Source organism: Poromitra crassiceps, assembly GCF_964638095.1.
Source record: "Poromitra crassiceps genome assembly, chromosome: 16".
In the NCBI taxonomy this organism is placed as follows: domain Eukaryota; kingdom Metazoa; phylum Chordata; class Actinopteri; order Beryciformes; family Melamphaidae; genus Poromitra; species Poromitra crassiceps.
The window spans coordinates 2,818,856-2,832,228 of NC_139645.1; the positions used below are offsets into that span (position 1 = coordinate 2,818,856).

At 44.3% G+C, this 13,373-nt stretch overlaps 2 protein-coding genes across 5 annotated transcripts in view; one reads left to right on the forward strand and one right to left on the reverse strand.

The window, feature by feature from the left end:
* Window positions 1–1,294: 1,294 nt before the first annotated feature.
* Window positions 1,295–6,377, forward strand: dtwd1 (DTW domain containing 1). Its single transcript, XM_083652733.1, has 5 exons — window positions 1,295–1,381; window positions 3,162–3,496; window positions 4,413–4,550; window positions 5,500–5,788; window positions 5,950–6,377. The coding sequence occupies exons 2-5, from the start codon at window positions 3,236–3,238 to the stop codon at window positions 6,177–6,179; spliced, it is 918 nt and encodes a 305-aa protein (XP_083508859.1). The 5' UTR covers window positions 1,295–1,381; window positions 3,162–3,235; the 3' UTR covers window positions 6,180–6,377.
* Window positions 6,378–6,510: 133 nt separating this feature from the next.
* nnt2 (nicotinamide nucleotide transhydrogenase 2) overlaps window positions 6,511–13,373 on the reverse strand; it is a gene marked incomplete at its 3' end in the record, with an annotated part of 28,340 nt that continues 21,477 nt past the window's right edge. For 3 of the 4 annotated variants that reach the window (XM_083652729.1, XM_083652730.1, XM_083652731.1), the window contains exons 19-22: window positions 10,300–10,381; window positions 8,602–8,720; window positions 8,038–8,153; window positions 6,511–7,180 (exon numbers count right to left, since the gene is read on the reverse strand). In XM_083652729.1, the coding sequence (XP_083508855.1) occupies window positions 7,034–7,180; window positions 8,038–8,153; window positions 8,602–8,720; window positions 10,300–10,381 (464 nt within the window). Of the gene's footprint in view, window positions 7,181–8,037; window positions 8,154–8,601; window positions 8,721–10,295; window positions 10,382–13,373 lie in introns of those variants that run through there. The other variant, XM_083652732.1, reaches the window with a different exon arrangement.

Genomic DNA, 13,373 nt, shown 5'->3' on the forward strand with positions numbered 1-13,373 from the left:
GCAGGCACAGTGACCGACGAATAAAAAGTTGTTAGTACTTTTGAGGCCCTGTCAGTCGAGGCTGTAATCGTCCTCCTACCTATCTGTCATGCAGAGTGGAGGGGAAATTAAGAAATCCCGTCTGTCCAAACTTTTGCTGATCTAATCTCATCATGACATGCAGGGAAATATATTTTGTAGCCGATGTGTTTAGAAGAGCATTTCTCAATTTGTTCGGAAACGTTTCGCGATAGTGTAGCGTTATATTTGACATGCTATATTTAAACTGCCGTGAGATTTGTTTGTGGAGCATAGAGACAGACACGGGGATGGAAAAAAGTGGCTGCGCAGAGAGAGAGGGGATCATGGATGTATGGCTCTTCTGACACTTTTCATAAGACACCTGTCGACAATTGTCTAACCAGCTATTCTGCACATAATTAATGAATTACTCTGATATATTCAAACACAATATCTAATTATTGTTAATAGTCGCAATGTTTTCTGTAGCACTTATTAAGCCTATTTGTTAGGCTACACTTCTCTCTTCTAGCCTACTACACTTCTACTTTTCTTCTCCTCTACTTTATCATTTTGTGGTGTTTTCATGTGCCAAAAACATGCAATTTCTCATTCGCTCATCATCAAATATGCGAGGGACCAGCGTGACGTCACTTGCCACCCAGAAATGCGGAACCCCGCGGCGGTTAATAGTATGAGTTGTGTCAAACAAACGTTAATATCTCAAAAACTATACATCACATCGCTTATATTTGAATGATGTATAATATATGCATGTCGTGTTAAAGTTATGTGAACATGGCAGTTTTTAAAATATAAACAGAGTTAACTGGCTAGAGTCAGCGCCACTCGAGCCTCGCGCCACTTGGGCTCCATAGGGTTCCATTGCCGTTGCCACCCAGTGACGCGGTTTGTTTACCAAAATGCTGCTCGGCTGATCCCTCATATAGTATGTAGCATAATTATTGTTAACTAGAAATATTGTGCGCTCTGCGTGCTCATAGTGTGCTTTGCACGCTTCGCAGACCTCCCAATGTGTCCCTACCAATGTCAAAGTCGAACCTACGTCCTTGGTCCTAAATTCATATTTTTTCATTTTTCATATTTTTCATTCAAACGTTAGTTACCACTTACCAGTGCTTGTTGCTTGATACATTTTGTCTAAACTGTCGATGGGGTCCTCTTCATTATCGCCTGCCTTGGCCATGCTTGCTTCATGCTATGTTGCCTAGCAACACTAGCCAACCACGGGAAAGCACATCCCCTCATATGGAGCTGTACTTCCGGCGTAGAAGAAGAAACGCACAATCATCACAATGCGCACTGTCTCCTGCATCTGAAACTGGTGTCGCTAAAAACAACCGCTTATATTGTGAATAATGTGAGTACGAGTGGGAGCATGTTACCTGGTGCTAACCGCAATTGTGCCCTGACGACGGTGTTTCTTCTGCTGTTAGCAGACAGTGCTGCTGTAGTCGTGCGTAAACTGCAGTGCAAGCTAACGTTAGCTAACAGGGGAGCATGCTGGAACAGTGTCATGTCTGTCTGCTGGTCAGGTTTAGGTTTAGATGCATGGGGCTAAAGACAAGTGAAGAGAAAGAATGATACAGAAAAGCATTACGATTAGATAGCTGCTTGAAAGTCGTGGCATGGTCGATCTTTGCAGATGCGAAATGCTGTTTTGTTTTGAGGCCACACATTCAATGTAGGTTAGCTTTTTTCACTCACAAGCTAACGTTAGTAGTCTAGTAGTCTGATGATGGCAGGTAATAAGCTCCCTGTCAGTCAATCTGGGGCACAGTCCATCAGTCTGACTTAACGAGATTAGCTTCCTTTCTCCTGTCTTTGTGGTGTAGTCTCACTAAACTGCCATCCGTCTCGTCTGTCCGTGCGTGCTCCACATACACGCGATAACATGCGTTTGAATTGTGTCATGCCATGATATAGTTGTTGCAAGCTTTTTCTATATTTCCTGTCTTTCTCAGTACTGCCACCTGTCTGACAAAGAAAAACTCGAATTTCTAAGAAAGGTAGCACAAAAAAAACCCATATCTTGGCTGTCCGGTTGTCTATTTCACTTGCCCCCACTTGTGAGATTTAATGTTTATTTATATTTATATACCCCTTTATCACAAGCATGTCTCAAAGGGCTTAACATACCATGACCAGATTTCTGAAATGAAAATCGGGGATATTTTCAGTACTGCAGTCAATATATCATTCAAATATCCAATGTTATTATCTATGAAATAAAAAGGGGGACAATTGTGGTTTCATGTATTTTGACCATGGTGCTATAATAAACTATGGCTGATATCCCTCCAAAATGCCACATTAAGACCTCGAGGAACACCATAGAAAAATTCATCCTCTGATTTCATATCAAAAACGTTTGACATTTGGAGATTGCACTAAATGAATAACATCTGTAGCATGACATGGTTGGGACCAATGGAGGCTGCAGGTCTTCTAGTTTCATATGATGTCAGTTCTTCACTATACTTTTTAAAATTAGCCCGCTATAGAGATAGTCCTCTGATGGACAGTAATGTCGGCTGTGGACGAGGAGTAGACAATCGGAGACATTTCCGGGGACAGCTCCCAGCCGGGGACAGGTCACCAAAAACGGGCACTGTCCCCGGAAATCGGGGACGTCTGGTCACCCTACGTTATGTAAGGGATAATGTATACTGAGCCGGTGATTACTGTGGAAATAATGACCGACAGGTGAATGATTGAGCCCGATGCGCAGCGGAGGGCTTAATATTCACCTGAAGGTCATTATTTCCAGTAATCACCGGCTCAGTATACATTATCCCGCTTAGAACACGGCCTACAACTAAATCATTCAATAATCTGACAAAAATAATTATTCAAATAGATTTTTTAATAGCGTTTTCAACACAAAGCGGTTTCATTCGTAATTGGCACACAAGACACCACAGCTGCAACTGGTTGGCCTAATTAGTAGCGTCTGCGGACAAAATGCTCTTACCAACTGATTAATCCAGGTGTGGCAGAGCAGCGGTCGGTTGTCGAGAAATAATGACCGGTGAATATTGTTGATTGACCAATCAGAATCGAGTATTCGAGAGAGCCGTGTTCTAATATATTGTATACACCTGTGTCTGCTAATATTTCCCTTATTTGTTCCCCTTCAGCTCTTAATGCCCCGGCCCATGTACTGCACTTGAACAAGTTCCTCCGGCATCATCAACATTTTTAAGAGCACGACATGAGTAGCCTGGATCAGGACCAGCACCTCCATCCCGGTTGCCGTGACGACACGACCGTCTCCACCGATTCCTCGGACACGCGTGATCTCGCCGAGCAGCCGCCGCTCCAACGTCTACGATTGGCATCGCATGCAGTGCTAGAGACTGCCCAGCAGGGGGGCAGGTTGAAGTGTTCTAAATGTGGAGGATCAAGGATGTTCTTCTGCTACACATGCTGCTCGTTAGTGGGTGTCAACGAGCAAGAAATCCCCTCAATCAAGGTAGGTGAGAGGTTACACTCACTTGATTGTTCTTTTAATAAGAGAAGGTCTGCAGAGTGGCAGTAATAGTGCTGTCTTTATATGGAGGATTTTTTTTTGGTATGATTCGTGAAACCGTTGCACAGTTCTTCCCCCCCCATGAGCTCTTTTGTAGTTTAAAATGTAACCATAGCGCACCAGCTATATCGTTTTGGGATAGTTTCCTGAGTTTTGGAGATATCGGCCGCAGAGATGTCTGCCTTCTCTTGAATACAATGGAACTGGATGGCACTCGGCTTGTGGTGCCCGAAGCACCCAAAAAAATACATTTGAAAAACTCAACAGCATTGAGCCCATTGACGATGATGATGATGACTGTAACGGAACATAACTCAGCTCAAGCATTTCACCGTGTGTACTTGTACATCCGTGTGACAATAAACATCTTGCATCTTGTATCATTGTCTCTTTCCAGAAATCATGACCCGGTTACTCAAAATAATGCACAGACTTTGTTGTGAGCAGTTTCATGTAGGAACTATCTTCTTTTGCAGTCTCATGTAGGAACTAGCTAGCAGCTAGCGGGTGTCGTTCGGTCAAAAGAAAATAGTTCCTCCATGAAACTGCTCATAACGAGGTCTGTGGATTATCTTGAGTAACCAGGTCATGATTCCTGGAAAGAGACATTGCTGTTGACTTTATCAAATGTATTTCTTTGGCATTTTGAGCAGCACAAGCCGAGTGCCATCCAGTTCCATTGTATTGCAGAAACTCTGCGGCCGATATCTCCAAAACGCAGGCAACTAACACAAAATGATATAGCTGGATAAATAGCACTACAGGTGAGAGGGAATATATGTATTCTGGATTTTAGGGTGAGCGGTTCCTTTAAAATGTAACCATGTTGACCAGACTCTATCTTGTATCTTGTGCTTAGCTCCCTGTGAAGATAGACATCATCAAGCATCCCAATGAGACGGACGGCAAGAGCACTGCAATCCACGCCAAGATCCTGGCTCCCAGTGACGTCACGATATACACGTACCCCTGCATACCTGACTATGAAAGGGACAAAGTGAGTTGCTTCTTATCCTGAAACCTGATATGATGCCTTTCATTTATCCCTTCTAATGTCTTTTCAAGTGTTGTCGTGTTTACCGGCTTCATACTCCTGCTACTTCTTGTCAGTGTTGGGGGTAACTCATTACAAAAGTAACATATTACATGTAATATATTACTTTTAGCAGTAACCCAGTAATATAACTTATTAATTATAGGATTTCAGTAATATTATACCAGTTACTTTGTCAAGTAACTCAAGTTACAAATTGAGTTACATTTTATTAAATGAAAGCACATATTTAAAAAAGATACAATCATTTCCTAATCAAACTGTGTGTTTTTATGCAAATAACCACTACAGATGACAATAACAAAGGAAAAGAATAACATTTAGAATTTTGGATTGTTTACACTGACTTCAAGGCGGTTGAAATTATTTTTCGGGATGGTTCCGGGGCAGCGATGTCATTCTGCTGCTGCTGTTGTTTTGGTAAAAGTAATGCAAAAGTAGTGTAATAAGTAACGAGTTACAGAAAGTAATATTGTAAAGTAACTTATTCAAATGAAAGTAACTAGTAATATGTAGTATATTACATTTTGAAAGTAACTTGCCCAACACTGCTTCTTGTTCTTCTTCTTCTGGTCAAACTTCAACAGCTACTATTTGATAGTTTAAGCTACACACCGAGAAACATTGAGAAACATTTGTGTTTTCTCTTCTCCAATTTCTTTGATTTGATTACTCCATGAAGTGGTCTCATGTTTTCAGTTTTTTTCTCCTCATAATATACAGAATTTGTATATATAATACTACATATAGCCTACATTTGAGCATATACAAATTACCACACTACACAAGAAAGCATATAGATTTTCTTTTCGAAAAATATACCAATAAAATTGTCTAGTTTTGTATGTTACTATTCCACTCTGACTCGTAGTTGCCACTCCACTCTGTCCAGGTGGTGCTGGTGTTCCCTGGTCCAGGGTCAGTCACGATACAAGACATGATGCAGTGTTTGCGTCACAGGGCTGACAGCGGGGCACATGACTCCGCTGATGAGCCCTTCCCGAAGAGGCCGAGGAGCGAGGAAGCACCGGGGACCACACACACTGCTGAAGACCCCGGGTCAAGGACCCCAGATGATGCCGACGGCTCGGAGTCAAGGGTGTATCCCCTCCAGAGGGTGGTCTTCATCGACAGCACCTGGAACCAGACCAACAGGATCATCACGGACGAGAGGCTGCAGGGTAATTATGAGAGATTGCATTTATGCAGCATTTCAAAGCGCCTCCTGAGTGCCGGTTATTACAAAGGGGGCAGACTTATTTCACCCACAACGCTGTTGAACGTTACCTCACCCAGTGTTCCATCCTGTGTGCATTCTGACCGACGCACGTTGTGCTCTTAGCTTTGCTGCAGGTGGAGCTGAAGACGAGGAAAACGTGTTTCTGGCGCCATCAGAAGGGCAAGCCAGACACCTACCTGTCTACGATCGAAGCTATTTACTACTTCCTAAAGGACTACCATAAGCATTGCATGGCTCAGGAGTACAGTGGAGAATATGATAACCTGCTCTTCTTCTACGCCTACCTGCACTCACTTATCAACAAAGCCAAGATCTCGGCTGGAAAATGTTGAGGAATGCAGTGTGGAAAGACTGAACGCAGCTAAAAAGAGTGGATTTATCTGCAGAGACAGATCATGTCCAGTTCACTTTTTATTGTGAAATGAGTGATATTTTATTTTGTGACACTTGTATCAAAATACTGTACAAATGATTTGAAAAGTTCAAACCTGGATGCAGTGTGTTTGATAATAAAGTGAATACAAGAAACAGACTGAAATCATAAATCTGAATTCGACAACAGCAGCCAAGACTGGCAAATTGGCAAAGCGAAAACTGAACAAAACCAGCTGCCAACAAAACATCTGAGGTATCTGACTGAGATGAAGGTGGGCGAGTGCCCCGAGGCACTTACTGAGGCTCATTACTGTCTTGATCATTCTTTCAACCAACCTAATGTCTGATTTTTTAAATTATAACTGCTTGTGCAGTTGGAAATTGCAGTTAATTTATAATGTATGTAAGCCAATTCTTTGTTTTTGCATAAGCTGCACTTTTGCCCACTATTCAGTTACAGCTAGTTACAGCTACCTACTGTATGAGCTAAAACAAAATACGAGAAATATGAAATGCAATCATATGAAATGGAATTCAAATTGACCACATTTAAATGTTTTTTATTTACAAATCAGTTACATGCATTTGTATTATTTGTATCCCTCAATTTCAAGGAAATAATCTTGTGCACATTCGATACAGCATTATGTTATTATCACATTTGTGGAAGACCCAATAAATCTGTTCTCTATCAGGTTTTAAAGTTGAAAATATATATATATATCCTACATGTCCATACTGGGCAGTACCCGTCGATCTGCCTTTGTCTTGGAGAACAATGCATGATGGTGGTAAGCTAACGAGGGCATAACTAGTAGTAGGACTCTCTGATCTTGGCTTGGAGGCTGTCGCACGTCTTCTTGGCGTCTCCCAGCAACATGGATGTGTTGGGTTTGTAGAAGATGGGGTTATCTACTGCAGCGTAGCCCACGCCGAGGGTACGCTTCATCACGATCACCTGGAGGGAAGACAAGAACACACCGTCACTCTTTTTCACGAATGTCCAAAGCCCGGCCCCGGGGGCCGATTGCGGCCCGCGGAACGATTTTAAGTGGCCCTCGTCTTGTCTCTCAAAATATACTATTATGTGGCCCTCCACACAGTATTGGCTAATCAAGCAAGTTCAATAAGCATTTTTTCCATTCATCTAACGATGACAGCACTATCATACAGTTTATAGAGACAAGCACCAAGTGGAACTAATGTTTTCAGACAGTAAACAAAATCCTTAAAGGAACACTCCGCCCATTTTCAACCAGCTTTGTATCATTAGAACATCAGTAGTATATCAGAAAACTGTAAACTGTTTTGAAGTCTGTCATTTAATTTGACAGTTATTGAGTGTTAAAGTGTGGACCAGTGACATCACTGGTCCACACTAACTCAAATTAATAACTCATTCACTCAAATCAACTCTCACTGTCAAACTAGATGAATGATGAATAGTTTGACAGTTATTGAGAGTTGATTTGAGTTAATGAGTTATTAATTTGAGTTAGTGTGGACCACTTTAACACTCAATAACTGTCAAATTAAATGACAGACTTCAAAACCGTTTACAGTTTTCTGATATACTACTGATGTTCTAATGATACAAAGCTGGTTGAAAATGGGCGGAGTGTTCCTTTAAGAGTACAATTGTATTGAATGTGATTCGTTTATTTTTAATTTTTATAACGCGATGCGAGAAGCAGCTGGCCCCCTGGTATTTTCACATTATCTAATCTGGACCCCATTCAAACAAGTTTGGACACCCCTGCTCTTTTTCTATCACACAGCAAAAATCTATCATGTGCTGATCATTTTGGGACCCACCTGCTTAGACTTCCACACCTCCAGGACAGGCATGCCAGCAATGATAGAGTTGGGGTCTTCCTGTGCTGCAGAATTCACCGTGTCATTGGCGCCGATGACCAGCGTCAGGTCCGTCTCTGTGGGTCACAAGACACAAACATTCAAAACTTTTACCAGGCAATTCAAATGAAGAACAGCCCCAACAGGACCCGCTGATAAAGTGCGCCGCAACTGTTCCCGCGAACGTTAACTGGGTTCTGCCGCACCACACTTATCTCCCTCTGTCATAAACAGAACCATGTGTCTCAGAGTGCATGGTAACCAGTAGCCATGGTGACACAGTGCATGCCTTGGTTACTAAGGAAAACAGTCGGTTACCCTGATACATGGCATGTCTAAACATCAATATGCAATCAACATTAGCTCGCTCCAGGCATAGATGAAAGGGGGGGATGCATTTATTACACATACCGGTACGCTGATTTAGTAATATTATCCCCCACCTTCCAGCATGAAGTGACAGCCACGGACTAGGAGAAGATTGTAAACTCCTATGATCTCTGTGGGAGTCGTAGTCCAGTTTACCTGGGAAGTCCTCGTTGATCTCATCCATCTCCAGGACCACGTCATAGGGAACACCGGCCTCGGCCAGGAGGACGTTCAACTGGCCTGGCATACGACCAGCCACTGGGTGGATACCAAACCTGATGCACACAGACACACAAAACCATCACTAATCAACGATTTTTTTATTTTTTTTATTGGAGAAACCTCACTACGCCCCAGTACACAATGTCAAAACACACTTCTTCGAAAAATAAAATACAAATGTACCTTTAAATGCAATGAAAAGTTTGTACCATCCCTCTCTCCCTTAATATGAAACATGCATACTGTACAGGAGTGGCCAGTAGTTTACAGTTTTTCAATTTATTTGAATAATGCAGATGTTTATGACTCAACAAGATCATGTCAGCCACTTACATCCCTCATCAAGAAACTAGAAATATCACCTCGTGGTCGTATGCCAACGAGTCTGCGGTCTACATCCATGTCTGTCCAGACTCATACAAGCACAAATACCTTGAAGCCCACAGCGCAGTGGTGTGGCCGTTCAGCCTTATGGCACTTTAGGCAATGTTGGGGGGCACCTCAACAACACGGCTAATCGTTTTCAACATGGAAAGCAGTCCTACCGCTACCCCAAAACCACCCACATCCCCCCCCAACCACTGCCTCTACCCACACCTCAAACCCTGACTCTCTATGACCCTTCCCTGACCCCCACACCCCCTCCCACCTTTAGCCAACCATCAAACCCAGATCCTCTATGACCTTCCTATCGCTAGCTATGGCCACTTTTCCATATCCCCACCCCTTTCCCTCACCACGCCCCTTCCCACCACCCACACCCCCTGGCCACACCTCCTACCCACCCCTCGAATCCCGACTCTCTATGAGCTTCCTATCCCAGGCTATGGCCCCTTTTACCTAGCCCCACCCCTTTTACCTAGCCCCGCCCCTTTTCCTTGATGGAAGGGACGGACATGCGACCACAGTGACCTTGAACTTTGACCACCAAAATCTAACCAGATAATCCGTGAGTCCAAGTGGATGTTTTTGAAGCTAAATTTGAAGAAATTCTGTCATGGCGTTCCTGAGATATCGCATTAACGAGCATGAAACTTGCGGGCGTGAGGTCACAGTGACCTTGAACTTGTGACCACCAAAATTGAATCGGTTCATCCTCGAGTCCAAGTGGATGTTTGGGCCAAATTTGGAGAGATTCCCTCAAGGCGTTCCTGAGATATTGCATTAACATACGGTACATGAAAAAAATGACGGTCATGAGGTCCTTGAACTTTGACCACCAAAATCGAAATCAGTTCATCCTTGAGTCCAAGTGGACGTTTGAGCCAAATTTGAAGTAACTAGGGTGGATAGTTAATAGGGGGGTAGGGTAGTTAATATAATTGCGTAGTTGGTGCGAGCTGCGTCTGCTAGCGCGCGGAGCGGGTGATTTCCATAACTGAATAACCAGAATGTTCAAGTGTTCAATGTGATGTTCAAGTGTGGACCTTGAGAGCAGGCTCAAAAGAGAACATCAGTATCTAAAAGTAGACGCAGGTGTAATCCAACCTAGTAGACAGCAACAGACAGCGCTGTAATTAAGAGAGCTATTTCCATGGGTGATATATCTCAATTGTTTTGTCTGATGATGAAGTGTATGACGTATGTTTTGTCTGAAGATGAAGTGTATGACGTATGCGTAGAGAAACTCACCTGACACTCTTGCCCTGTTCTGACAGCATCTTCACCAGGTCTGCAATCGGGTACTGGGCTTTTGCTGCACACAGACCCCAACCTAAAAACACACGCAAAACACACACAACGAACTGATGATGATGATGAACCGATGATCTTACAATCAGTCCATGATTGCCTATGGCACTACACAGTTAAATAAATCACATTTTATGAAATAGGATTTTCCATGATGGGCATTTTCTTGATAGACATTGACAGCTAGTCCAAATCCACTGTTAATTCTGAAATCCAAACAGTAAAACCAGCAGGGATTGTTCTTCTGCCCTACATTCCTTCCTTTGTCCTCCTCTGCCTATCTTCTCTGATCCTCTGTGTCTGCTCGCTCGTCTCCTCTGCCTATCTTCTCTGATCCTCTGTGTCTGCTCGCTCGTCTCCTCTGCCTATCTTCTCTGATCCTCTGTGTCTGCTCGCTCGTCTCCTCTGCCTATCTTCTCTGATCCTCTGTGTCTGCTCGCTCGTCCTTTGTCCTCCTCTGCCTATCTTCTCTGATCCTCTGTGTCTGCTCGCTCGTCTATCTTCTCTGATCCTCTGTGTCTGCTCGCTCGTCTCCTCTGCCTATCTTCTCTGATCCTCTGTGTCTGTTTGTCCTCCTCTGCCTATCTTCTCTGATCCTCTGTGTCTGCTCGCTCGTCTCCTCTGCCTATCTTCTCTGATCCTCTGTGTCTGCTCGCTCGTCTCCTCTGCCTATCTTCTCTGATCCTCTGTGTCTGTTTGTCCTCCTCTGCCTATCTTCTCTGATCCTCTGTGTCTGCTCGCTCGTCTATCTTCTCTGATCCTCTGTGTCTGCTCGCTCGTCCCCATCGTCACCGCAGTCTCTCTCTCTATTCAATCATACTGTGATGGTCTGGGAGACATTATTCAGAGGAAAACCTTCTTTGTCGGAAATGTATGCATGTGTGTGTGTGTGTGTGTGTGTGTGTGTGTGTCTGTGTGTGTGTGTGTGTACATACTGTATGTGTGGTGTGGGATTTGGGTGCCCTGCGTGCAAAGCCCTCCTTTCCCTGCCTCTGCATAACCCCCGTGTAACCCTGGTGGTGGGGTACCCTGGTGGTGGGGTATCTTGTAGAGTTCACTGTTGCCCCCCTAATCAAGTCTCCCCTGAAGCAGTCCGACCCAGTCAGGCCCGTTAAAGTCGTATCCTGCGACGACTCCCCAGACAAGCCAGAACCTTCTTGTTTCCTCACTGCCATGCTTTTGTTGTGGACAGTCCGCGGAGAAGCCCGAGTCTGGGCTCAATGACTTTTCACTGGTTCTGTAATCGAACCGGCGTGTCGGACGGACCACACGGCCCGACGGACCACACGGCAGCCCCCTCGGTGCATCGGTTTGGTACCGTCAGAACACGAACAGCAAAGACAGTCTGTATCATGTGATCGACGCGAGTCCTTCGTGGTCCTCCTGATCAGTCTTCAGACCAGCTTGGCTTTAACTTGATAAGAAGTGTAGTCACCGTCTCCCTCACAAATCAAACTCACTATCGTTGACTCTTACTGTAACAAACATCTAGAACTGACACACTATTATATGTGTCACCAGCAAGCTGTGGGATCATTTGTGGACAAACAGCTCCCTCTCATGGTTACAAACCATGTCTCGCCTTATCTATCCTCCTCTAGTATCCTGGAGTTCTGTGGCCATCAATCAGATGCTGACCATCTCCACAAGGTCCTATGGAGCGTCTAGATCTTCTGGAGATGATTCTCTACTACCCCCCCCCCCCCCCCCCCCCCACTCCCCCTACATTTTGGCAAGGCATTGCGTGGAATCGGTCCTTTCGTCAGGTGAAGGTGATCAGATGAGATGGTTTGGTCTTATTAATCGTGACAGCATCTGGACTACAGAAGAGGAGACATACTGGCCCCAGGTGTGTCCCATCTTCAGTTTCTCTGATGTGGACCCAAAGCTTCCCTGGACACCCGCACGTGTCTGCTCTCTGCTCCAGGCCTGTGAGGACAGGCTGAACTTGATGCTGGACAGCAGCAGCAGGTTGGACAGCCCGTACAGGAGTGCTACTGTAGCCAGGAGGGGTTTGGCTGCGTGTGTTTGTATGTATGCAGGGTTTGAAAAATGAACACCTTCCAAAAGCAAAAAGGCTGGTCAAATTTGTCTTCGGTAGATAAAATAGGATCACCTGCCACTCTGGCTGGTAACCTTTTAGGGGACATTCACACCAAAAGCGTTTTTTTCAGTCGGAACGCTATGAAAATGTTGAGAGAGCGCTTTCATTGTGCACAAAACACAGCGCACGGAGCGTTTGTTTTCCCCTGTAGTCACGTGCAGTACAGATCAGAACACAACGACCACACGGCTGGTAGCCAGCTATTTTTGTCTGTTTGATGTTGTTCACTGTCAACATGAAAGCCAGATTACTGCCAATTCTGGCAGCAGCCGAGGTTGAAAATCCCTGGGGAGGAGAAAAGGTAGGAGTGAAAAAGACGATCAGGGCGCTTTTCCTCTAATGTTCAACTTTTTTCAGCTTTAAAACGCCCACAGCGCTCCTCCAAAAACAACAGACTGGTTACACTGGCTCTACAAAATGGTAACGTGGAGCCGACTAAAAGGGCCAAAATGCCTCAAAACAGGTTTAGCACCATGGAGAGCTTCAGAGTGGAGCAGCGCAAAAGGTGAGCAGAGTTTGAATCAGCCAGTGAACTCTGGAGCAGCACACAGGTGAGCAGTTACAATCAGCCAGTGAAGTGGACTATGAAAACCTGTCTGGGCAGAGAGAGAGGAGAGGATGCATGCCAACTCTGTGAGCGAGGCCAGACTTAAATGCACAGTAAACACAGGGACGTTTTAAATTACAACTCTAATCTGCTCGTCTCTTTATAGAGAGCCAAAGTGAACGTCACTTCCTGCTTCAGCACTGTACCAGAGATTTTTATCCGCCATTTATTTTCCCATAGACATTTCGTAAAATGCTTATAAAAATAGTTTTACTTGGTCAAACCAAACGGTTCAGATATATTTAGAAACAGGAGAGATCGCATAACATTTAACTCGGACCAAAAGGTAAAAACAAAAATGCA

What these genes read in the sequence shown, in the direction of transcription:
- dtwd1 (XM_083652733.1), top strand. Translation starts at nt 3,236, where the DNA reads ATGAGTAGCCTGGATCAGGACCAGCACCTCCATCCCGGTTGCCGTGAC. An exon ending in AAGAAATCCCCTCAATCAAG is followed by an intron (nt 3,497 to 4,412) that starts GTAGGTGAGAGG and finishes TCTTGTGCTTAG; the next exon opens with CTCCCTGTGAAGATAGACAT. An exon ending in CACGGACGAGAGGCTGCAGG is followed by an intron (nt 5,789 to 5,949) that starts GTAATTATGAGA and finishes TTGTGCTCTTAG; the next exon opens with CTTTGCTGCAGGTGGAGCTG.